Source organism: Alexandromys fortis, unplaced genomic scaffold, assembly GCF_014885135.2.
Source record: "Alexandromys fortis isolate MF-2015 unplaced genomic scaffold, M_Fortis_MF-2015_v1.1 scaffold_97, whole genome shotgun sequence".
NCBI lineage: Eukaryota > Metazoa > Chordata > Mammalia > Rodentia > Cricetidae > Alexandromys > Alexandromys fortis.
In genome coordinates, this window is record NW_026067981.1 from 6,221,512 (window position 1) to 6,246,947 (window position 25,436).

Here is a 25,436-nt window from a genome sequence, read left to right on the forward strand (position 1 = left end):
GAACCTATACCACCTGTCTATGCATGGGGAGGGGGATATACGAAAATGTCCTAAAATGAGATTCCGTGGAAACTGCCGGGAAAGGCCTTCACTTAGTTCATAAAAGCCCACCCCAGCAGGTGCTTGTGCCTGTGTGCGCACCCACATTAAACTGCCAAGCTGCTTTACATTTATTTACCCTCCATGTTCTGCCTGTTTATTGGGCCAATAAATTGCAGGCAGTAATATCCACTCATCAAAACCCTACCTGACTTCCAGGGCTGGCTGTCACCTCACTCTCTCCAGGTGCTCTGCTCATGAGAACACGGTATTCTCTGAACAGCGGCATCTACTGTGTGCACATCTTATTAACGCCGTTTACCCCTTTGGTTGTTATTTCTCTGAATTCTCTTACTCAGCTGAATGTTTCTAGTTTTATATTACGTGAGGAGTGATTAATTCCTGCCTACTGGGGTGGAGCCAAGCCCATGGCTGACTTTCTTTGTGAGGTTTGAGGCCCGTGGGTCAGTTACCAAATAGGGAATCATATGCCTATCCTTGGGTCTTTTTAAGAAAACAGTTAAAGCCAGGTAAGGCCAAATTCAGGATGGTAGTCTGCCTTTTCCTGGACTGTGGATTAAAGCAGTCTCCCTAGCAAGCAGAATAGAAAGAGGGAGATGGAGCCCATGGGTTTTTAAACCTTAGAGTTGGAGTTAAGGCTTTTAGGTTTTTCCATGGTCTAATGGCTCCATGGGACACTACTGTCAACTGTCCTGGAACATTTCCTTCCTTCCTACCTTCCTTCCTTCCTTCCTTCCTTCCTTCCTTCCTTCCTTCCTTCCTTCCTTCCTTCCTTCCTTCTATCCTGCCTTCCTCTCTCTCTCTCTCTCTCTCTCTCTCTCTCTCTCTCTCTCTCTCTCTCTGGCCTGGCTTTTTGAGACAGTCTCACTAGGTAGTCCTGATTGTCCTGAAACTTGCTATATGTTCCAAACCAACCTTGAGCTCACAGAGATCTGAGATCTCTCTGCCTCTTCCTCCCATGTGCTGGGACTGCATGCACAAGCCGCCACACCCGGCTTGTTCTAGAGTATGCACCCAAAGGGGTCAAGAGTGGGTGCTTAAAAAGAGGCGCACACAGTAGATGCCGCTGTTCAGAGAATGCCGTGTTCTCCATGAGCAGAGAACCTGGGGAGACATCTGGAGGATGTCAGGTGACAGCCAGGCCTGGAAATCAGGTAGGGTTTTCATGAGCGGATATGAACTCAGATTCTCAGGCTGAACATGGGCTAAACATAGTGTGACATCCTTAAGTGATGGCAGAGACACAGGCACAGACTTTCAAGCTGTCAGTGACCCTCTTGAAAATGACCAGGAGACCCTTCCACCAGTCAGGTCAGACTCAACCACACCCAGAGAACCACTGACTTAGATGAGGAAAAGGAGGAGTTGGACACAAATGAGATCTACAGCAGCTTTAAATGTAACAGCTTGTTGCCTACAGGCCTCTGAGTCAGTGTTGTAGGTGGTCCTTAGAGGGATCAAACCATCTGAATAGAAACCCACACCTGCCTCCTAGGAGAGCATCTTGTTCTCCAGCAGCTGGCTGTTACCTGGACGTGGTTGGCAGGTTCACAGATTACGAGCAAGTATCTGGGGGCATGGAAGACGGTCTCTTTTTCAGTCCACACCATGATGTAGCTAGAACTCATGGGTGACCAAAAGGACCAAGCAGAGAGAATTTCTTCACATCACAGATCCCAATCCAGGCACTCTCCACCCTCAGAATGCTAGGTCTTCCTTCTCCTTGGATTAAACACTATTGATTGCAAATCAACCAGGATCCCATTGAAATCTTGGTCTCTCCTCTCCTCTTTTCCTCTCTTGTAGGCCTCTTGTGGCTGATGCAACCATCTGAACTCAGGCGCAGATTCTATCTCAGAGTGGGGAAGCCGACAGAACCCTACCACTTCACCGTGAAGCCTGCTTCTGCAGCCCCTCCCACACCTCTCTGGCCCCCTGGCAAGATGCAACACCAGCTGGGTCAGGAGCCTTCACTATTCTTCTGCCACTTACTCACAAACCAAGACTGCACCAAAGGAACAAAGGGCATCTCAACGTGGATGCTGGCTATAAATACGGCCATTTCAAAGTCACCTTAGACTCGGGCTCGGCCAGGAACCATTAGCCATCTTCTCAGGCTAAGAATGTACCTGTCTGGAAATCTCCACGATTAGGCTAGAAGCTGTCCTATTCTTTCTCTTGCCCCATTTTCTCTTCCTACCATACAAAACGCTCGAGACCCACCTGAGACCTAACATTTGTCTGTTTTGAGAATAGATGAGTATTTATTAGACTTAAACAGCTGGGAGCCCCGTGATATTTAGACGGGCATTAGGAGGAATGTATGAGGAGAAGATAATGCTGGTTCTTTTTGTCTGTAAGCCAGTCTGGGTTTAGTGACTGGGGGGATTTCTTGGGTCTCCTGTGAGAACCAGATACAGTTAATTTCCTGCAAAAGCTGAGGGCTGTGCTGTGCTGATATTGCAGTGTTATTTAGAGTAGAAAGGTCAGGCCTGAGATTGAATAATCATTGACAAGAAACCCACAGGGCATAGGAAGCAGTTGGCGAGCAGTCGCTGACTTATTTCTCCCTCCCCCCCCCCTCCTCTCCTTCCTGGGTATCTGTTGATTCTGAGGTTTGTTTAATTCTTTTTGCAACTATTTCCCAATTGTGTAGCTGGTAGGAATGGTGTGGAGAGACAAATCTTCCAGGCCATCAATGGAGATGGGACACTCAGTCTTATAGGCTGGGTGCATCTATTCTGGGCCGTTGGCCTTGGGCACCTGTGTGTGAATTTTCGCACCATGCGTGATTTTTTTTTTCTTCTCAACAGTCTAATGTACTCTGTCACTGGGAAGGATGCTTTCTTTTCCTGCATGGCATCTGAGTTGTCCTCTGCGCAGCCCAGTTTAAAGCCTGCCCTGGGTTTGGAGTCAAATATTAGACTTTGAGAAGTATAGAGGAGAATCTAATGAACGAACCGTCTGCTGTGCCAGGCCTGGGCCGGGTCCTTTGCACGTAGTAGTTCCTGGTACCCAAGAGGGCTCTGCTTTAGTGATGGGGGGAAACATCTCAGAAGGCACTGGGAAGTTGGATAGGTTGCTCAAGACTTCTCAGTTCCTACACAGCAGAGTGGAGCTATGAAAGCTGGGGATCTCCAGGCTCATCGTTCTAAGTCTCGGATTTCCCAGTTGCACTGGGAACCTTTTCTAGTGCTGTCCTCTTTCCCTTCATTCCAGGCACCCTATGGGGTTTCTCGGAAGCCTTTGTTGCTATTTAATACATGACTTTCTCTTTTGCAAAACAATGCCATTAGTCATTGTATCAGAAGACCGACCCTACAAATTAGATGTTAGAGAGACCTATGTCCAGCTTGTAAAGTATATGGATGGGCCAAGGGAAAGTTGGCATCACTTTTGAATCTCAGATGCCATATAATTTATTTATTTGTTGAAATTCCATTTATTTAAAGTTTGTCCTTGGTAAGAGAAGCAGAAGTTTGAGGTCAGACTGGGCTAAACAGCAAGTTCAGGGCTAGCTTAACATAGTAAGATCCTAACCCCATCTCACAGCAAAAAAAAAAAAAAAAAAAAAAAAAAAAAAAAAAAGTCAAAAGCTTCAAGTGAGAGTTCGTGTTTCCAGGCAGAGAGACTGTGAAAATAAGTGATTATAAAAAAAAGGCTGGGCATAGGTAACTCACACCAATAATCCTAGCTCCTGGGTTGGGGCAAGAGGAATGTCATAAATTTAAGGCCAGTCTGGATTAAAGAATAAGAGTCTGTCTCAAAACACACACACATACACTCACACACATACATACAATACACACACCCCAAACCAAACAAATAAAAAAGCATCAATATGAATACACACACACACACACACAAAATAGTTAGCTCCTAGGACCTCAAACTTAGAGGTCATTTTACTTAATTTGGGAACGGTATGGATACAAACTATAAAACTAGCAGTAAATCCCCCCCCTCTGTCAGGGATTGTGATGGGCATCTAGGTTACTGTCAAAATACTTCTGATGTTCATAACTGAAACCAGGTGGGCGACAGAGCACATGACTCTGAGAATAAGGAAAGGTCAAGGGTTACAGGGCCCAGATCACAATGCTATGTCTTGGCATCTCCGAATCTCAGCAAGGATGTTGAATAGTGATGTCATCCTGAGGGGACTTCTTGGCACAATTGTGTGACACACGCCGGCCTGTCTCTTGCTGTGCCGTGTCATCGGAGTGTTCTGACATCTGGTGACACTTACCATGCTGTCGATAACTCTGTGCCTAGTCACAGGGAGAAGGGATGGTGGATCAAAATGAGATTGCCTAGGCATCTGATTCATGCAAACCCAGCTTTTAAATTGAGACACACTGTGATGACCCCTGTTACCAAACCATATACAGCAGTGAGGACAAACATCAGTTTGGTGTTAGTGGATTTGTTTTTTAAACGCAGTACAACCGTTTGAAGGCCATGATTGGGTGGCTGCTACCAGAGCTAGAACCTGGGAGTCCCACGTTTGACCTCCAGATTGAACTCTGTGCCTTGTGTCTGTGTCCTGAAGCTACAGATGGCAACGGGGAACACTTTATAAGAGTTTATCTTTTGCAAAGCCCCCTACTCTTTAGTGTAGGAAGATGACTATTCTCATGTCTTTTCTCCTTAACCTTCCTCAGCTCCCAGTCTCATTCCCAACAAGAATGCCTTTGCTGATGCAGCTGTGCTTGGGTTCTGGCCGTAAGTAGGAACCTGTATGCCCAGGAAGAGCTCATAAGCCTCAACCGTTAGCAGCGTGAACACTGAAACCAAACCCTCAGCTTCTCTGCTTTCTTACTTTGTGCCTTCTAGAAGGTTGCTCAACCTTCCCGGGCTTAAGTGTTTCCCTTTGCAATGAGAGGAACCACAGAAGCTACTTAAAGCTGTTGAGAAAATTAAAGAAGTGGACAAGTGGAAAACCCTAACACTCTGCCCAGTTAACGCTAAGCGCACTGACGTAAACACATCTTCTCCTGCCTTGCTAAGCAGTTGCACCTGGAAAGCACCATTGAGTGCCAGGACCTCTGAGATGCACGTGGGTAAATTAGGAGGCAACAGGTTTCTGATGGTTGCTTGCTTTGTGGAAGCTTCAAGCTCCCAAGACCTGGATGAGATTTATAAGCCAACCTTGAAATGAGCAGTTGGGCTGCTTTAGGGTAACATGAATTGACTCTCTGACTTCAAATGCAGGTGTAGCACACTTCAATGAGCTGGACACTCTCTTTTTCACTTTGCTCTATAGTCCCTGTGTCTGGGTTTTATTTCTTGCAGAGAGGGAATTGTGACACCTGCCCCTTTGCGTTCACATAATGCTTGTGAGACTCCAGGGGAATATGTCAGTACGACTTTTGAAATGCTAGACACATCTGTGGTACCAATGTTCTAACCGTGACAAGTGTCACCTCTGTAGGTTGGTGGCCCTGTTGTCAGATGGCAATCCCCCCAGTACAGAGCGACTGCAGATGAGAAGGATGACCTCGAGAATACAATCACTATGGCACCATCTGGCATCCTCTTTGCCTTTGATTTATCAGTGCACGCCTCTCCCTGCGCGATACCATAAAGGCGGGTCGGGTGACATCTTTACTGTCTGGCACAACGTGGAGCAGCATGATCTCATGCATGCAAGGACAAGGTGTTGAGGCTCACCTCTGCCTCCCTCCACAGGTTTCCAGGCTGTGCCTGGCCACAGGTACTGGTCAGGAACCACTGGTCACTCTAGCTGTGCTGTGAAAGGCAGGGAATCAGTGGGAGCAGGAACAGGAGAGCCGAATTTGGGCCAGGTGGGATGGGTCTCCATAACCTCTCATTTCCCCTGCTTCCAGTTTGCTCTGATGCCTGCCATCCCTGAAGTTTATAGGTATCATTACCTGTGAAAAATCTGTTCCATCTGAAGACAGCTCGAGTTGGGGATGGTGGCAGATTGCAATTTAATGACCAGATTAAAATATGCTAAAGCAAACAAATAAATAAATAAAAAGCCCAGCAGCCCGGAGCTCCACATTTCATTCTGTGGGCAAGAGAGGCTGGGGCTCGAGGGACCGGCTCGTAATTCACCCCATCGGCAGGTTTAGTAGGCTGTTACTGTATGACCACAAGGGGAAACAACTCTCCGAGAAAGATTTACACTGACTGCCACTGAAGGCTGAAGGGCTAGGGACCAGGAGCTGAGGGCCTTGGGAAACAACAGGTCCTGGCGCTAACCACGGGGAACAACAGGTTCTAAATGGACCCATCTGCCCACACTCCCTTTTTCTTCTGAGTTCTCCCTGACCCCGCTGTTGCTAACCAGGATTAAGTGGCTCCTCCCCGTGGCAAATGAACCCAAGGTCCCACTGTCACTTTTCAATTTGGGGGCTCAGTTTTCTATTTCTGTATCTTTAGCAGACTAGCCTCTTTCTAAGGGTAGAGAAAGTGCCCTCCTTTTGCTATCCTTAATTTCAGGTACAATGTCAGTAATCAGTAAGCAAATGAATAAATGAGCCATATAGGTCAGGATCTGCATGACTCATTGGGAGTCACAGCCTGTTGGGATCTAACAGGAATTGGTTCGAGGACCCAAGCAGACACCAAATCCAAGACTGTGTTGAAAAACAATGGTATAGTAGTCTCATGTAGCCTGCATATGTCTGACTGTACTTTTAATCATTTCTGGATAACTTATAGCATTTACTACAATGGAAAAGCTGCTTAACTGATGGTCATTTTTTAAAATTATTTTTAATTGTGTGTGTGTGTGTGTGTGGTGTCTGTCTGTCTTTTGTGTGTGGGGGGGTACATGCATGCAGGTGTCTGTGGAGGTCAGAGGTATCGGATCTCCCGGAGCTATAATTACAGGCGACCGTGAGCCACCTCATGGGGTTGCTGGGAACTCTTCTGAAAGAGCGGTACTCACTATTAACCTTGGAGTCATCTCTCCATTCCCAGTTTTGTTATTAGTTTTTTTTTTTTTTTAGGGAATATGAGCCAAAAGGTCTGTGTCTGTTCAATATACAACCATTTACAAATACTTTTGATCCTTGTTCATAGGTGTTTAACACACAGGTGGGGAAAGCCAGCGGTGCTGTAGGCCAGCACTCTCAGGGAGCGGCGGCCGGGTGGAAGCCTGCAGATAGGGTGAGCTGTGCTGAGGGCAGATGCACCCATCACGTAGAGAAAGGATGGGGAAATGGCATCAAGCCCCCCCCCCCCCCCACACACACACACTTTGACTCTCTGACCTTTGACTTCTCTGAAGACTGTCTTTTGACATTCTGGCCAGCAGGTTCTACTCCCAGTTTCTCTTGCGGCTAACCATGCCCCTAGCAGTTCTCAGCTTAGCGCTCTCTTTGTTATCCATTATTAAAGTTAATTGGACAGCTTGAGCTTCTGAGGTGGTTACTTAAGAAGACATTGCCGACCCTACCGAACAACTCAGTAGTCTTTATTATAGGTGCTATTAGGACCAGATCAACCTTACCTACCCTATGAATAGCAGGTAGATGTTACATAGATGTTGGAAGGACTGGGAAGTGTGTGTGTGTGCGTGTGAGTATGCATATGTGTCTATGTGTGGACATGAGTGTGTGGGTGTGCATGCACAGGCACGGAGACCATAGGTCAATGTCCCGGGTCATTCTTCAATCTGTCCTTTACCTGTGTTTTGAGACAGGGTCCCTCCCTGGCCTGGAACTAGGCTCTGGATGGCTAGTAAGTCCCAGGGGATCTGCCCGTCTCCACTTCCTCAGTATTGAGATTACAAGTGTGCACCGCTGCTTGTTATAGAGCTCCTGGAGCTCAGACTCAGGCCCTCGTGCCCTTATGGCAAGCCCCGTACCAATGGAGCTGTCTTCCCAGACCCAGCCTTCTTCACTGAGCATGTCCAACTGAGGCATCAGGAAAAGTTCGGTGGTTAGTGAAATGTTACAGCTCCACAGGGGTCTATGAAGCTTCCCTGACCCTACCCTGTCACCCATAACCTTTGACCTTTAAGATATACATGGTGATGATGGAAACGGGTCTCCAGGTAGATTATAGCAAGGATGGGGCAGTTCTTTTCTAGGACCCGACATGGCTGGGGCTTGCTTCTCTGCTGGAAAGAAGAGAAGGGTGAGGAACTCTGAGGTCATCACTCATCTCCAGCCTTTGGGGAAACTTAGTTTTCCATTCACATGCAGCAAATGATACTCTTGCACCACTAACAAATGTCAAGTGCTCTTCCTGGGACTTGGAGGGAGACAGAGCATTAGCAAAGGAGGAACAATCCAGCGAAAAGGACAGGAGTTCTATTTAAGGACAGGGAAGCTAAGTAACAAATGTCACCCAGAGACACCAGGGAGATAGCTTTGCATCAACAACTATAACTGCAGAAAAAAGAGATCATGCCTAGAGCAATCTGGGATAATCCTGGACTGGCTGCTTCCTGGAATATCGCACAATTGTGCCTCTCCTGCTTCGGCATGACCCTTACCTCTCAGCACTGTGCTATCTATGGGCTATGGTGCTGCCCGAGTCTAGCGTTGGGGACTTGTAGGGAGTTGGGTGAAGCCACACACCATCCTTGGCACTATACTACAAACGGCACTGCCAATAAGAACACTGTAGCTCCAGCCCATGGTGGTTTGGCTTCTGCTATTTCTTTCCTTATTTATTCATTTGACAACCATGAACTCACTGCAGTGAGTGTGGGGGCTCCTCGTGCAGTCCCATCCCATTCGAGGTTGTAATTGGGATAAAGTCTCATCTACCTTTTCATTTCCACTGAGGATAAGTAAAATGAGCTTGAGAAACTCTCGATTCACAAGGGAGGCAGAGAGTAAACAGCTCCAACCAAACCCATGAGCGTTATAAGAACGGGATCAGTGGAGCACTTTTGGGGCTTCTGGTTCCTGGGGCTCATCTGCTGCATTGAGCAGGGATATCCGTGGAGGAAGCCATACAAGAAGATCCTCCTTCTGGGCTGAAGGAACCTGTACATTTCCCCCATCAAAGTAAAGTGCTCTGTGTGTGTGTGTGTGTGCGCGCACATATGTGTGAAGTCACGGGTCAACCTTGGGTGTTATTTCTCAGAAACTGTCTACCATGTTTTTTGAAACAGTCTTTCATTGGCCTGAGTCTCATCAACCCAGTTGGGCAGGATGTCCAGTAAATGCCAGGGACCCACCTGTCTCCACTTCCCAGCATGGGGACTAGTCCCCACTATGGCTTTTTAAATGTAGCTTCCTAGATCAAGTTCATACATCACATGCTTGCTCAGCTGAGTCAGCTCCCCGGCTCCTGCAATGTACATGTTATGGTATCAGGATCTCTCTGGGGCCATGCCACATCATCTTTGACCCCAAATCCTGTCATCACCTCCTCAGTGGCTCTTTATTTACAAACTTGCTTGCCTATGGCCTATGCACAGCAGTTGCTAAAGTCATATTCTGAAATGTGAGTCACATCATACCATCACGGCTCTGTTCCCACTTTCCCACGGCCTACAGGGTCGCCTCCCCAGAAAGAGTCAATGTTCAGCTCAGGTCTTCCCTGCCAACCAGCATTCATTATCTGACCACAGCTCCCATCCTCACTACTTTTCTATTGTCGTGACAAGAGACCACGACCAAGGGCATTTTAATACACACTTGGTCTTCCCTGACCCTAAGAATTCACCAGGATTTTCAAGAGGAAATGAGATAAATAATTTTTTAATTTGTAATTTTGTGATCAAAATAGAAGCTGTGGGGAAGTCAAGGAGAAATGAGGCAAGAAGAACCAAGCCTCCAGAGAGATGACAGGTTGGGGATCTGTTAGCCGTCAGGCTAGAAGAATTGAAAAAAAAAACTGAAGGAGAAAGAGGAGGGCAGAGGAGGAAGGGGGAGGAGGAATAGGAGGAACGTGGGGAGGAAGGGAAGAGGGAGAGGCGATAATCATAGCTAATATTTCTTTACAATGGAAGCTGGAACGAGGAGGCTATTCTAATTGGTAATAGTTCAAGGATGACAATGTGTCGGTGAAATATATTGGAGGAATGACACTAATAAGGAACACATTTGTCACCTTTACTGTTTGATAGGTGTTGCTCTGAGTGCTTTTCATGTATTAACTCATTTAATCCTTCCAGGAGCCCTATGAGGTAGCTACCGATTTTAACGATATCTCATTGCGAAGGCAATGGAGACACAGAGAGATTAAACAATCCATCAAAGGCTATATACCCTAGTGATAAAATGGGAAACACAAACAGGCTGAGTAGCCCTTGTCTGATATGCTCAGGATCAGCTGTATTTTTGTACTTTATAGTTTTTCAGATTTTGAAATACTTTTATTTATTTAGATATAATGACATACATTGGGAAGGAGATCAAACCCTACACATACAATTTATTTACGTATCAGATATACTGTATACTCATAGGCTGTACATAATTCTACATATTTTTATCGCTAACCATTGCATGAGGCCAGGTATGGAGTTTTGCACTGTGGTATCATGTTGGTGCTCACAGTTCCCATATCTTGGGGTACACTGGATTCCGTATCTTCAGGTTAGAGGTGCTCCACATGTACCCGGTCTTCATTTAGGGCAACTGAATTTCCTGAGCGATTGCCTGAGTGGTGAATGACAGGACAGTGCTTTGTTCTAAGGAGGGAACTATCAACAGCCTACTAGGCACTTTTAGAATAGAGCTGGTCAGAAAAGACCCAGGCTGACTATAAGCTTGGCACTTTCAGCCTTGTACCTTCAACCTCTGCGTTAACCACCAGTGGTCTGGGATCTAGCCCCTCACGCCTATGTAACAAAACCTCAAAAAGCCCTAAATAATTGGGACTGAGCTGGCGAACATATCCACGCAGAGGGGAGGGGCACACTAACTCTTTGGGAACAGAATCTTCTGCTCTCAGGCCCATCCATTTACCCTATGTACCTCTTTATCTGGTTGTCCGTTTATATCTTTCATAGCAAACGAGGACACAGAAATGGGGTAGCTACCTGAGTCCTATAGTTGTTTTAGCAAATTATCCAACTTAAAGAGGGGATTGTAACTTACTTACAGCTCCGATCAGACTTGACAGGTGCACACAAAACCTGATACAGGGGTAGTCTGTGAGACTGAGCCCCATTGAGCCCTAACCCTAGTCCGAATAACTGTCAATTTTGGCTTGGGTTTTAAGATGCCTTCCTGATGCTGAAGAAATGGTTGGCCTGGAAAAGCTCTCATTTGGGTTTAGAAGCCGCGTCAGAAAGGATCCAGATAACAGTAGTGGACACTGGGGTAAGTGTGATGCGGCTGTTAGGCGCTCAGTGAACAAACACCATGGAGACTGCACAGGAAGGAATCCAGAACGCACCACAGCAACAGATAGGGAGTTGATGGCGAGTACAGTAGGAGATGCTCACATGAGAGACTTGGGAAGGAGCCCTGGGTGCTACCAGAAAATGTGGGCACACTGAAGAGGGGTAACTGAGGAAAAGCAGAGCGAAACACTTAAGGTTACTAGTGAACTCTATCAATGTCTCTGTGCAAAGAGAATGGCCTCTACACAAGAGACCGAAGAGAAGGAAATGAGAAAGAAGGGAGCCAGAGTATTTTAAACATCACCAGCTTGCTTCAAAGGAGTTGGGGAAGGCAAGGGGGGAATCATTAGGAGCAAAGGTCAGAACCGTTTCTGTGAACATGGGGCAGCCCCTGTCACTCAAGCTTAGGCCCACAGAGCTGAAGGAAGGTGGGGTCCTGCAGTGTCTGCAGAGCTTGGGCTCAGCAACTGGCAGCCGATTCTGCCTGAGACAGGGGGAATAGCAGACGGGTCATAGGCTGGACCTCGCAGCCAAGGAAGAAGCAGAAATCACAGTGGTATAAGGACCTGAGATTGGGTGTGCGTGCAGCGCTTAACGGGAGATGGAAAGTGGATGAAATTTTATATATGTATATGAATGTCTGGGGAGGAAGGGAGCCTCAAGTCAGCCTGTGGACTAGAGCGGACCCACTTTTCCATTTCTGAAACTTGCACAAAGCCATGAATATTTCAAAGGTCATTCTTGGAGAGAGGAGGCAACATGCATAGGTTGGGTTGTTTCCCCGAGGACATAGGAAGCAGAGTGAGATTAACCTCTTGTTGGTGGCTTTTTCTCAACATGACAGTCATTACCCAGCAACTGCTACTGCAAGACTAAATATTTTAACTCTTCCCTTTGCTGTGTACTCTCTAGTTCCCTTGCTTTCTCACCAAATTGTCAAAGCTCTGCTAACGTCATTCATCACCAGTCATCACATGACACTTTATTGGGTCCTTTGTTTTGTTATTGGTGTTTTCTCAGTGTTATGGATAAAGCTAGTCAAAGGATACAGCTCATATGTTCATATGTTTTGTAAGTTGTTCTCTAGGAAAAAAAAAAGAGTGGAATACTAGAGAGAATCGATGTTAGATGAACTGAGCTTTGGAGGGAGCGGGACAGCTGTCTCATTCCAGCAGGTGAGGCCCCTACTGCCTCATTAAGGTGAAGGCTCTAGACCCCACTTGTGGCAGTGGAGGCTGTGAGTGCGCTTAGACATAATGAGCACAGCAGGAAGGCAGAGACGATGAGCTGTAGATTAACATCCTTTCGTATTTTAATTTATAAGAGGAGGAAGATTTTATTTTGAACTTTAATTTCTCTCTGGGTACTTATTAATGAAAGATTCATATCTGAATACATACCAGCGCTTGGGGCCTTTTATGTTATGAAGGAATGCATGTTGATAACTGCTGAGCTAGATTAGAAATTTGGCTGGATAGTAAGGGGTGGGGAAGTGACTTTGGCTTAGGGCACAATGAAACCCAAACCGTTAACGATTTGGCTTACCTGGTCTACCCAAAGCCATCTGAATTACGCCTTGCCTGGGTCCCAGGAAGATAAAGATGATGGTTCTCTAAAGCATGTGGCCCTGGGCGGTGGTACTGCTGTCCCAGGGTTTTCCGACTTCTCTTCCTTCATCCCACTCACCCCCCCCCCCCACTGCTGGAGTCAGGAAGTCTATCCGAGGTGGGAAGTCACCTACTACCACCAGCTAGGCACAGTGGTCCCTGCTGCATTTTCATCTTGATGGTCACACCTTAGTTTCTTTGTAGGAGTAACAGAAAAGCTCTTGCTACACAGCCTCCTTCTTCCCGATAGTTCCTCAAAGGAGAAACACAGGCACAAACTTCTTAAGTTCATCCAGTGGGCAACTCCATAGAATGGAGTTCTTGTGCCATTTCTCAGAAAATGATTCAAATATGGAAGGCAGGCTATACCTTCGCCACCAAACAGATATAATACGATATTTTCTGCATTTGATTTTCCAAAGTGGAAATTGGTAGAAATTTTCAAGGCTATGTAGGAATGTACGGATTGTGAGCGAGCAGATTTGATCTCACAATTTTGATTGGTTATGGTCTAAGTGATGCCCACCCTGGACGCTATGTTGGACTCTAGGCTTCCATATGAGGTGAGGGCTTTGAGGCGAGGTTCAGTCAAGAGGGAAGAAAATCTAAAACGATACTGTTGTTTTTATACAAGAAACCCAGGGAATCCGAGACAGGCGCTGTCCATAAGCAAACCACACGAGACTCCCAAGCTCCCACCTCCTTGCCCTTTCAGAACAATGAGCAATGTGATTTCATTGTTAATTCTATTTGATTTCATTGTTTATAAATTATAGCATGGAAGATGCTTTGTTACAGCATGAATGAATTAGGGCCTAGACTACATTCTTTTAAGTTGACGGCTGACCACCAGCCATGATTCTTTGAGGCATCGATATGAACACAAAAGTGTGACTTTGTGAAGGTGAGACAAGGCTGTTGTCGCTCCCAGCAGCTCCCTCTTCCTACTGATCGCAGATTGAGTGGTAAGGACCAAGTTTAGAAACAAATGAGAAGATATTAAAAAAACAGTTTATCTTCCTCGTTTCCATTCACACATTTCCATAAAAAGGGTACTTCTATTTCTTCTCCCTTGAGAAGGCAATACTGGGTTGGATATCTCTCCATATGAGTTGCCCCTTTCTCAACCCTTTCCCACTGAGGTGTAATGTAGCCATGTCCAGAACGGCAGCTAACAGTACTTTCACTTGGAGCGTGTCCACGAGTTTGTCTTTTGTTTTCACTCTCGGTCATCCGGCCAGTCATTCAGAAAATTATCATGTAGGAATTACTGCCAGGAAGTGGCTGCCTAGCTAGGGAAGAGTTTTCGAGGCTCCCACTATTATTCTTAGACCTGACATTTGGAAATACAAATACAACTCTCAGTCAAGGTTTTCAAGAAATGGGTAAGCCTTCTTCATGTCCCTTCCACCGGCTGGCTAAGTGTGGAAGATGACACACATGTAGTTGATGAGCCACAAAGGAGCTGGTCACCATAGTGGGAGGAGGCCCTTTGACTAGAACACGTCTTCAAATTATTAAATAGCAGGAAAGCTATTTGATTTGTATGTAAGGCATTACACACTTCCGGTTTAGTCTTTCCAGTAGTTTTGTATGACTCTAGTGAATTCTAATGAATGTGCCATGTTGGTAGATAAGGCCCACACATTTCCAAATAATTGGAGGGTAACTTAATTCGTTTTGTGTCTTTCACCTGTCAATGGGTTTCTATGCTGAAATTTGAAGGAATTACCTGAAACTTGGTGTGGCTTCTGGTAAAGTTTCCAAAATCACTAATGGCTAGCTTTATTCTTTCAAGGTCATTGACACTTAGCTTGTTCAATTGGAAAAAAAAAAAAAAAAAAGAAAATTTAATTCCAACTTCTTCTCTGCTGGTCTAGTCTTTGTTAATTGGAATCATGATTGAGATGGGGGTGGGTATGTGGTTGCTACCTCAGCTTTCACCTGTTCTCCTTGGGGACCTTGAAAATAGAGGCCTTGGAGCATGGGAATAGGAAGGTAACATTTGTTCGGAAGGGTGCTTTCGGAGGGACGAACTGTCAGTCAAGTTAGGTAATTAGATCTTTCCCACTCCAAAGACAGAAACATGACGTTGGAGGAGGAAGCATGGACTTACAGTGTGGATGCTAAAACACGTCAAATACTGACTGGCACATGGTAACCTAGCCAGGGTCCCAGTGGATACAAACTATCAGGCTGAATGCTTCAAATGGGACCGGAGACATAGCCAGTTGCAGGTGAGCAGATTTCCTGGAGTGACATCTAGAATACTTTGGAGGGTCCAGAAGTATTACTTATAATCTAGATTCTTTCCCTTGAAGCATCTCTTGAGAATTGCAATTTCCTTTACGACCAGACCCTTCCAGAGAAGGCAAAGATAGCCCATTGGGCAAATAGTCACGACTTAGAAAACAGATGAGTTACTCTGTCCTTCAGTAGAGTTGATTTTATTATGGCTTCCTCCCTCCCTCCCTCTCTCCATCGCTCCCTCTGTTTCTCCCTCCTTTCCCTCCCTCACTTTGTAAAGCTGATGGCCTAGACTAGGGCAACTATTTAGAGCACAAGCTACAGTAACCCAGGCCCATGTGGGAAGCGAAGTTGCCAACACAGAAGAAGAAATCTACACAAAATACAAGTGTATGTATATATATTTTGCAACAAAAGAAACTATTTATTTGGAATCTGCATTACCAGTACAAATTAGGAGACTGTAAAACCTACATCGTGTTAGTATCATTAGAGAACACAAAAGTTCAGCTGGAATCAAAGGGGACAGAAGCCTGTGCTCTCGCAGAAGCGGAAAAGCTTAAGCTTTTGGAACCAAAATAGAGCAGAGCTTTGCAGGTTTATACTCTCAATAATGAGGCAGAGGGGGTAGGCGATAAAATCAACAACCAAAGGGAAACACTTCAAAATGAAACCCACAAAGGGAAGAAGTCATAGAGAGAAAGAGGGGGAACATTCAATGTTTTATTTATTTTAACAAGAGGGGGAAAAAAGTTTACAAAATAAAAAATTCGGGGTTTCCAGAAAGCTTTGAGCTGGCCTGGAAACCACAAAGGTGATGTGAAGAGATTGCCTTTCTCAGGGCAGAAACAAGAGCACAGCTGCCTACAGCACAGCCCCACGATTCGGAGGGGTTCTTTTCTTCTTCATGTATCTGGCTGGAACTCTGTCTGCTTTCTGATCATCTGAATATTTGAAGGAGTGATGTCCAAAACTGACCTTCTGTCCAACAATGTGGCTTTCTTTTTCCCTAGAACTAATACTAACTAAATTTCTGAGGAAGCCTGCTTTGCAGTTTAAACAGACATCAGTCTAATCGGAGGTTAGTTACGAGGGCACCATCAGTGACTCAGAAACCAGCGTTTTAGCATTCAATCTACAGTCTGGACTCCGACTTATCACTCACCAACTCTCTACCCAGAATTGGTGAATGTGGATCCTGAGCCTGGGGTCCGCTTCCTGGCTCTACACTACTTGGTAATGGTACCCACCATGGCAGTACCTCCGGTAAAGTTCTGCCAGGAGAAAAATCCTGTCTTGTAGGAAGCATTCTCCTGGACGATTGACGTTAATCAAGGAGAAAGAAAGCCATTCAGGGGGGGGAAGAAAGACACTCAGAATCAACAAAGGCAAAACGTCTTTCCTTCTGGTTTAAGAATTTCCCTGGACAGACTCTGTGAGTTTTGAGAGAAGCAAGTCTCTGCCTCATTATCTTGGACTACAGGGGTGCCACACATCCTGGGCATGCAAGAAAGCAAGGGCGTGTGGCCCTGGGATTTACCACTGTTTCTGACATCGGCTGAAGCAAAGCAGAGCACGAAGCAGCCTCCCCTACAGCGGCCTCTCGTCACATCACCTTGTGTACATACTTAAGGAATAAAACCAGCAAAGACCCACAACCCGGACAGTGAAAGAAAAGCACCCCCCCCCTCAAATAAACAAAACCAAAATAACACGAAACAAAACTATTTTTTTTTGTATTTTTAAGAGCAGGAATAAAGAAAGGAAAAAGAATTTATTTCTGGGTCTCAGAATTAATAAACATAATGAGTTAGGTTATACCTATTATGTCACTATTCCAACCTTATTTTTTTTCTTTTTCTTTTTTTTTTTTTAGTTTACAAAATGAATTACGGTCACTTTTAAACATTGTGAAAGAAGAAATGGATGTACACAACTTGACACTTTTCTAGCATTCTTGAACTAATTCACAAATGCAAGAAAATAAAAAAGAAAAATGTGGGGGCAAATGAGGAACATAGGTAGTTTGGTGTTAAAAACTAATGCAGGAATGATGTGTATTGTCACAGAAAGAAGGGGAAACTTCCCCTTCCTGTTTTGCGTGCTATGAGGGTCATTTTTAAAATTTTTATTATAAACACTATTAAGTCCAGACCGCATTTTTGGTTTTTGTTTTCTTTATCTGAATATACAAGAACATTCATTATCAAATGTTCGTCATCAATACTACAAAGAACAAGACACAAGTCGCAAGAAACGATGGAAAATGTTAATAAAGCTGAAAGAATTGTTGAGTTTTTTTTTTACTTTTTTTTCTTAAGTTTTTTTTTTAAATTTGAGTTTCTGTAGTTTTATCATTTTTTGGTATCGAAGTCAGGTTTTTCTGGGCAGAAAAATAAAGAGAAGGAAAGAGGTTGAAGGTAGGTGTGAGAAAAGACAACCAAAATTAATAATAATAACAATAATAATAATACAGTACCACTACCATAGGGAAAGAAGTGGAAGGAAGGTGCCAGGAGGCTGAACTGCTGCCAAGGAGTCTGTTCTGCCCCAGTGGGAAGAGGAGAAAGAGGCAATCAAATGTAACAACGGTGACACAACCAAGGCCACTGCCAGTCTCAGGAGAAAACTGCTGCTGGGGGAAATGGGGCACCCCCATTTGTACTTCGAATGTGAAGGCATCCTGGGGCACGGAATTTAGGGGTCGAGTTGGGTGTCTAGAGGCACGCGCTTTCCACTCCTATCCTGAGGCTGCCGGCTTTCTCTAGCCTTGCTTGACAACAGAGACCTGGATGTTGGAGGTGACAGTAGGCATGGAGAACAGGCTACGGGCTAAGTGTTGGGCCGAGAGAAGGCCTGGTGAGGTGTTGGGTGGGGCTGCTGCTGCCTGGAGAGAAGCTGTCTGTGTGAAGGCAGCCCTGCTTTCGCATGTTCCACTCTTCCCCTTCATGTGCTCAGGCCAGAGCTGGAGTCATTCCTCTCACTTTGCTCCATGTTAAATGATGAGCTCCAGCCATGTTTGTATGAGTAGTTTCAATATATTCCTGCCACAAAGACAAAGGCCACTGGTTCTCATCACTGTACAGACTGGGGATGACGTCCCTCCTAGGCACCCTTTTCTGAGCACGGCATGGGTTAGTTGACAGTCCTTCTAGTGACCTGGGTTGGCTGGACAGATTTTCATTTGCCAAACAATTACTTTCTGCATCATCCTCAAATATCCATCCCCTCAGGTTTCCCTTTATGCAGGCCCTACTCCTCTAAGCACAAACGAAGCAAGCTTCCTACCCGTCATCGCAGTGCCGTGTGGCATGCGTGTGACTTTGTGGGATGGTTTCATAGCCTTCAAGTTCTCGTACTTCTTCCCAGAAGTCTCTGAAGCAGAGTGGCTGTGACAGAGACGGGCGCTGGCAAGGCCACATAGTAGATTCAACCAGGAGCTAATAAAATAAAGTTCTACCTGTCTAGGTTTGAATCTCTTCTCTATCCTAAGAAGACTAATAGACCCAAACCAAATCAGAGCAGAAAGTCTCTAAAGCAACGCTTTGTCGTTATGCTGAAGACAACAAGACCACGAGCAGAAATTAGAACAAGAACACCACGTCTTGTTCTGCCCTAGCCTGAAACAGTTCATCACTGGGGCATTGCTCTCCTTGACCATCAGACCTAGAGATTAAATAGAAACAAAATCAGTCTCCTGGGCCTTTTAAAAGCCCCTTGGTAAGCCAAGCATAACAGTTCCCATTTTACAGATGAAGAGCATGAGGCCCCAAAATTATCTGACCATTTGCCACTTAATCTACTGGCAAAGTTACCATCTTTAAGGCTGGAGAAGCTGACTGGGGAATTTAAGCTCAAGTCAAAAGCAAGACTACCTTTCTAGAAAATGTTATTCTCTTTCAATCCCGCGGTATTTAGATTACTGTGATTATTTCAACAGCAGCAGCAACAACAACAACAACAACAACAAAAAACCCCATCACTCTTACTCTATGATTGTTATGTCTTCAAATTAATCACGAAAAAGTTCACCTGAACCACATACTATACCACTCTCTCCTTCAGAGGAAGAAGCCAAGAACAAGACCACACTGTACTATAATGTTAAGATTATGTCATAAAAACACAGACAAAGCAGCCAAATCTATCATAGACATGGTGAGTCCTGTGTCTGGCTCCCTGAGAGCTCCAGAGGTGGTGGGAATGAAAACTGTTCACACTTGAACCCTGACCTGCATGCCAATAAACGCCTGTGCATTCCGCTGTGGTAAGTGCATACTGGCGGGTCCTAGAAGCCCTGGGCACATTATCCTTCTCTCTCAGGCTCACCGGCAAAGTAATATGATTGCTAATGTATACATTTGCACAGGATGAGATTGCCAGGAGAGCAGTTGGAGGCATGAGCGTGAACACTGCCCGGGCCTTCTGGAGGGGAGGTCTCTGATCAAAGGGAGTAGCGTCCTGCCAAGCAAAGGTGTCAGGTTGTGTGCGTGTCCACCTGTATGTTGCGTATGTGACATATGTGTGCACGTGTCTAGGAAGGGACAGTGAAGCCTTTCAGGATGAGATGCCTTCACTCTTTACGGATGCAGCCATCAGGATAGCTCTCTCAGACCTGGCTTGCATGAGGTTCGGAACATTGCTGCCCAAGTGTTGAATGGTTTCTGTGGTCTGTGCCTCTGAGACCAAGAACTGTTCCTAAGAAGATGGGAAAGCTGGTAGGAATCCTATGTGCCCCCCCCGCCCCCGCCTGGCTTCCTGCCTGGGATTTGATCTGATACACTGGGACATGTGGCACCTTAGAAGGCCAGCTATGGCAGTCCCCAGCAAATACCTGGGTCCAGAAAGAAGAGAAAGAAACTGGGATTGTTCCCAGAAAGAAGGGGCAAATGGAGACAGAGTGGCCTGGAATGAGTAGGGCAGTGTGGTGTATTCCTGCTAAGAGGTAGTGAGAATAACAAGAGAGACAGAAGGATTGCCTGTCAACATAGGGGTGAGGGCTCCGAGTGAGGTAAATTTGGCTCCTCAAACCACCAGCATGAAAACATACAAATACATTTATTGGTTTCTTTGTAATTTGCTTTTTTTTTCTTTTTAAATTCGTCTAATTGTTGAAAATATCCTTCAGCGATATAATAGAGGGCAGGAACCCGGGGAGTCTAGAACAGAGGACAGGGCCAGGGAAGATGACAGAGACCATTCTGAGAGCTGGAGGCAGGGGAAGGTGGCTTCTACCCAGAAAAAAAAAGGGGAAGAGAGTATAAAGAAGTGTCCAGATTGGCTGAAATAGCATCCCAAAGAAGAGAAGAGAAGGAGACTCTTATTGTGTTTGCTGATTGCTTCGACCTCCAGTCTGACCGCTTCAGCGTTGGGAGAGAAACCCTCCCTCCTGCCCCTGCCCCAACTGCGGCACAGGGTCAGCCGGGATGCGATTGCTGGGAGATCAGTTGGAGGTGTCAGAGTGAACACTGCCAGGGCCTTCTGTAGGGGAGGTCACTGATGAAGGGGTAGTAGCGTCCTGCCAACCTCCATTAGCCTAGAAGGGAAAAAGGGAGAGAAGTCAGTCCTCTGTGATCAGGTGGCCGTTTTGAGCAGACAATGACAATGAGGCAACTTGCGGAATGGACTGGCACCTGGCACATGGGGACACCCATAAAATGGGTACATAGCGTTGTGGATGATAACAGTCCCCCCACCCTCAGAGAAGCTCTTCCTCCCAGTGAGCCTTTGAATCCGGTGCTGACACCTCCCACTTGTGTGATGTGTTTATGGTTCTCCAAGAGTCTGCAGTTCGGTTCCAGCTATCTATGGAGAAACAACTGTCTTTTAGTCATGAGACCGGAGGGTTCTGTTTTGGTTCTAATCTTGGCAACAACGAGCCAAGCTCGTTGTTAGGAGAGAAAAGCTCCTAAACATGGCTGGCTTTGGTTCCCCTCTGAGGAATAAGAAGGATGGCCTAGATGCTTACGTTCTTCCTGGCTCTGTGTGTCCTGATGCCAGAGTCTAGAATCTCTTTGGTGCAAGGTGATGAGTGAGTATAGTTCATGTACTCAAGAAAGGAGCTCAGACAAGACCGTGGATGACCTATAATTCAAGACGGAGCCTAATCAACAGTGGAGCCTGTTGTTAAGAAGGTGAGGACTTCCATGAGGGCAATGTTTTGCTGGAGCATTGGGAACTAATGTACTTAGCAGGATATATTGTTATGAAGAGAGAGGGAGAAGACTGGAGCGGGAGGATTAAATTGGAAGAGGGATGGAAGAGAGGAGCAAGGGAGGGAATATGGGGAGGGACAAATAACATTAAGGGCCATTTGAGGGACCATATGGAAACTGGAAACTAAAGAAGCTTCCTAAATTATATAGTTTATGAAAGAAATATGAATGGAGTAATTATATACAAGCCATACATGAAGAAATATAAATGGAGTCACCAAATGACGAGGGAGACAAGACCCCAACTAGACATCTTTATACCACCAAGGGAAACCTCCAGTGCCAGGAACAGATTACTTCTACTTAAATCATTGGCCAAAAGGGCCCCATGGAAATCCCCCAAACATCTCAGGCTGATGCCAACGATACTGGTTGCTCTCCACAAACTGATGGTAAGGTCCTATAGATGAAGATGATGCTCATCTATCTCCTTGGACACCGAGACATTGAGTTGGTGTCTAACTGGAGGCTTCACTCCCACTGACTAGTATATGCAGAACTGGAAGGTACACTGCATGTTACCAGAAGAGAAAGGTAATCATCCATCCAGCTAACCTGTGATCTACATTAGTGACCTGCCTGTAAGATACGCTGGTGCAATAGCAACACCAATGTGAGAGGAACCAATCACTCTGATGGGATTTAAGGTAAGGCCTACTCCATGAGATGGAAGACATGCTTGACCCTGCTGGGGCGGCCAAGAACCTGAGACTAGATAGGACAGGGAGAAACCAAATACTAAATACTTTTGCTAAAGAAACATAGCAACAGAATGATTCCTTATGACATTTTCCTATACCCATACATCAGGGCCTTGCTCATTCATCATCAGAGAAGCTTCTTCTTGCAGTAGATGGAAACTAATGCATAGACTCCAAACTTGGACAGTGTACAGAGAGTGAGAGATTTTGGAACATTCAGTCCAAAATGGGATGTTTTCATCTACTCCTCCACACCAAGGCTCACAGCCTGTGTGAAAGATGAGGCGGACAGATTATAAAAGCCAGATGTGTTGGATCACCAGGGGAGCAGTGTCCTCCAGACACAGCAGGACCACTGTACACGTGAAAGCAGGTGGCATTACCCACAGGACCTGGACAAGTCAAGTCAGATGGGGTTCCTGCACTGCCAGAATGAAATAGACATGACTCCCCACCCCTAACCAAGAAGTTATCTGCAATTGATACCTACTTGCAAATGAAAAATTAGTCTTCTGCAATGGAGTCTCACTGGGCATATTAACCACACTTAAGGGTAGACTCCCCAAGCCCAACAGCAGAAGGTCCACACAAGACTAACTCAATGGTATTTTTGGAGAATTTTTGTCTTATATATCTCTGTTTGGGTTTTTAGTTGTTACTGTTCTTTTCTTGCACTTTGGTGTCTAATTTGTATGTATTTGTGTGTGTGTGTGTGTGTGTGTGTATGTGTGTGTGTGTGTGTGTGTGTGTGTGTGAGAGAGAGAGAGAGAGAGAGAGAGAGAGAGAGAGGGAGGGAGAGAGAGAGAGAGAGGGGGAGGGAGAGAGAGAGTTATTGGTTGTGTAGGTGGGAAGTGGTCGAGGAGGGGAAAAACATGATCAGAATATATTGCTCATTTTTTTCCAATTAAAAAAAGAAGAAACAAGAAAGAGAAGAAGGTGAGTGCTTCCATGAGGGCAATACTGTGTCTTGTTGGAACACTGGGAATAAATATACTCTGCAGAGGAGACAAACTCTGAGGTGACCCTTGAGAAGGCTATTCGAGCCATTCATCATGGCCACCATTGTGGGAAGCACCAGAGTGACAGCAAAAACGAGGAACTGTAAGCCCAAGGGGGCCTTTGGTGGCCATTTGTACCAGGCATTTGGCTCCTTCTTAAGGAACTGTTCTGAAGGGTTTGTGGAGTAGACAGTCTTTTCACAAAATAGAACAGAAACAAGAAAGTTCAAGACTGACTTTTTCTATGACAGTTAATTGAGGATATGTGACTGATATCTATATTTGAGGTCATTGCACTAAAATGTGTCTCCTGCCCCAAACACTGTATTCTTGGAAGCAATTTACCTCAACCGTGGATAATAAGGTCAAATAGACCACGTCTTACCCTGGTAAAAATAGTCTCTATCATCTGTCCTTTTGCTTTATTCTTTGGAAACTCTGGAGTCAATGGGCAGACATTATCATTCACATCCGGGAGGGCACACAGCTATAATGCTAGCAGCTCCATAGTAAGAAGAAGGCTGAATGTCTGCGAGCTCTTTATCAACAGGTGTCTGGTTTCATCTCTTTCACAAAGTGGCTAAGATGCGAGAAAAAGGCTTCCTGGTCCCTGACTGAGATGGAACGCAGATTTCTTAACTTGAAGTCAGCGTCTTCTCTGCCCTCTTTCCTCAGCTTGGCTTCCTTTGCCATTGGCTCACACAATGATGCTCCCCCACTTTCCCAGAAAAGCCAGATTTTTCATTCAAAACAGCTTCTACCAGTCATTTTAGCATAGGGTAGGTTTTATCAAACCCTTAACAAGGGACAGATGTGGATAGCAAGTGGTTTATCCCAGGCAGTAACAAGAAGAACACGCCTCCCCAACCTCAGGCCCATGAAGGACTGCTCTGAGCTCAAACCTCTAACCTCCTATCAGATGGTTGCTCTCACTGTTGGAGGACCTCTCTCTGGGACAGTCCACTGAGAACAGTGAAGGTATGAAAATCCTGTCATAACATGAGGTCTTTTCATGTTCCAGGGGCAAAGACTTGACAGGAAAATCCATATTGGAAACAGAATAGATTCAGATTCCTAGCACAGGTTGTCATGGTGAGACAGTGCCTCTGCTCTTCCACCCAACTAAGGGCATATAAATTCTGGTGTCATTTGTGGCTGCCTGAGAATAGTGACTATACTTCCTTTTCTACAAGAAAACATTTTAATGCTATTAATCTTTTTTTCCTTAAAAAATAGGGTCTGCTTATCAATAATATTTAGAAAAGACAAGCGTAAAAGGCACAGTATTTAACACCCATAATCTACTACTCAGAGATAATTACTGTCAGCACTTTGATATCTGTCTCGCTTAATAATTTCATATGTGTATGTTTACTTGATATTTTGATAGATAGATAGATAGATAGATAGATAGATAGATAGATAGATAGAGACAGACAGCCAGCCAGGTAGGCAGGCAAAGAAATGTGTTGTGGCCTGCATGGGGAAGAAGGGGAGTAGGCAGGCCTTTGTATGTGTGCTGGCTGAATAGTATGGGATCTTCGATGAAAGTGATAAAAGATATTTAAGTACAACACCACCAGACAGAGTACCATGCTAGGAAAAAAGAAAAGCCACCTTGAGATTGTTCTGGCACGAGAAGGAAATCCCAGGAAAGCCATTAGCACTGCATCACGGCACGTGCCACAGGGCAGTGTGAGATGGACCATCACCATCTCACTTAACTGTGCTACAGCTCCATGAAAGCAGTCGAAGTGGGGCCCCTGCTGAAGTATTCAAGAGAGAATATTAACCGTACTGTGATTTGAAAGGAAGGGCTGGAATTCCGTATTGCTCAGAAATACTGAAGAGATGTCTCTTTGAATTATCTCTTGGAGCATCTCAAAGAAATGAGATGCTTTTCTTAAAAATTCTACTTTCTCAGGCCAGTACTAGATGTAGGGGGTGGGGCAGTACGGGAAACTCAAAGATGATGAACAAGGATTAGTTCAACTAAATATCAAAACAAATATTTTAAATATTTCTGTTGGACCAAGGAAGGAAAATATATGAAATCTGTACTCCAAATAAATACATACAATAAACGTTCCAGTTTTATAAAAAAAAAAAAAAAAAACCACAACTCCCTTTTTCATCCAGAAGCCCAAGAATGGACACACACATAGACATGTGCTTCTGAGATTTGGCAATCACCATTCCATATTAGTCCGAAGCCCATATTCCAGGAAAACCTTGTGACCTGAAACAAAACTGTGTAGCCGGTCACCTTTCCCAAGGATATATCAACTATGATCCCCTATTTCCTGCCAAATTTAGGAGACAGT

General features: G+C 45.2%; 1 protein-coding gene across 4 annotated transcripts in view; it reads right to left on the reverse strand.

Moving 5' to 3' along the window:
- The window catches only part of Pbx1 (PBX homeobox 1), a 309,373-nt gene that overhangs the window by 13,926 nt on the left and 270,011 nt on the right, over positions 1 to 25,436 (reverse strand). For 2 of the 4 annotated variants that reach the window (XM_050158323.1, XM_050158325.1), the window contains one exon: positions 15,598 to 20,734. The exons of the other annotated variants lie outside the window; for them this stretch is intronic. In XM_050158323.1, coding sequence (XP_050014280.1) covers positions 20,642 to 20,734 — 93 coding nt within the window. In that variant the 3' untranslated portion in view covers positions 15,598 to 20,641. Of the gene's footprint in view, positions 1 to 15,597; positions 20,735 to 25,436 lie in introns of those variants that run through there. 4 annotated transcript variants of the gene reach the window in all.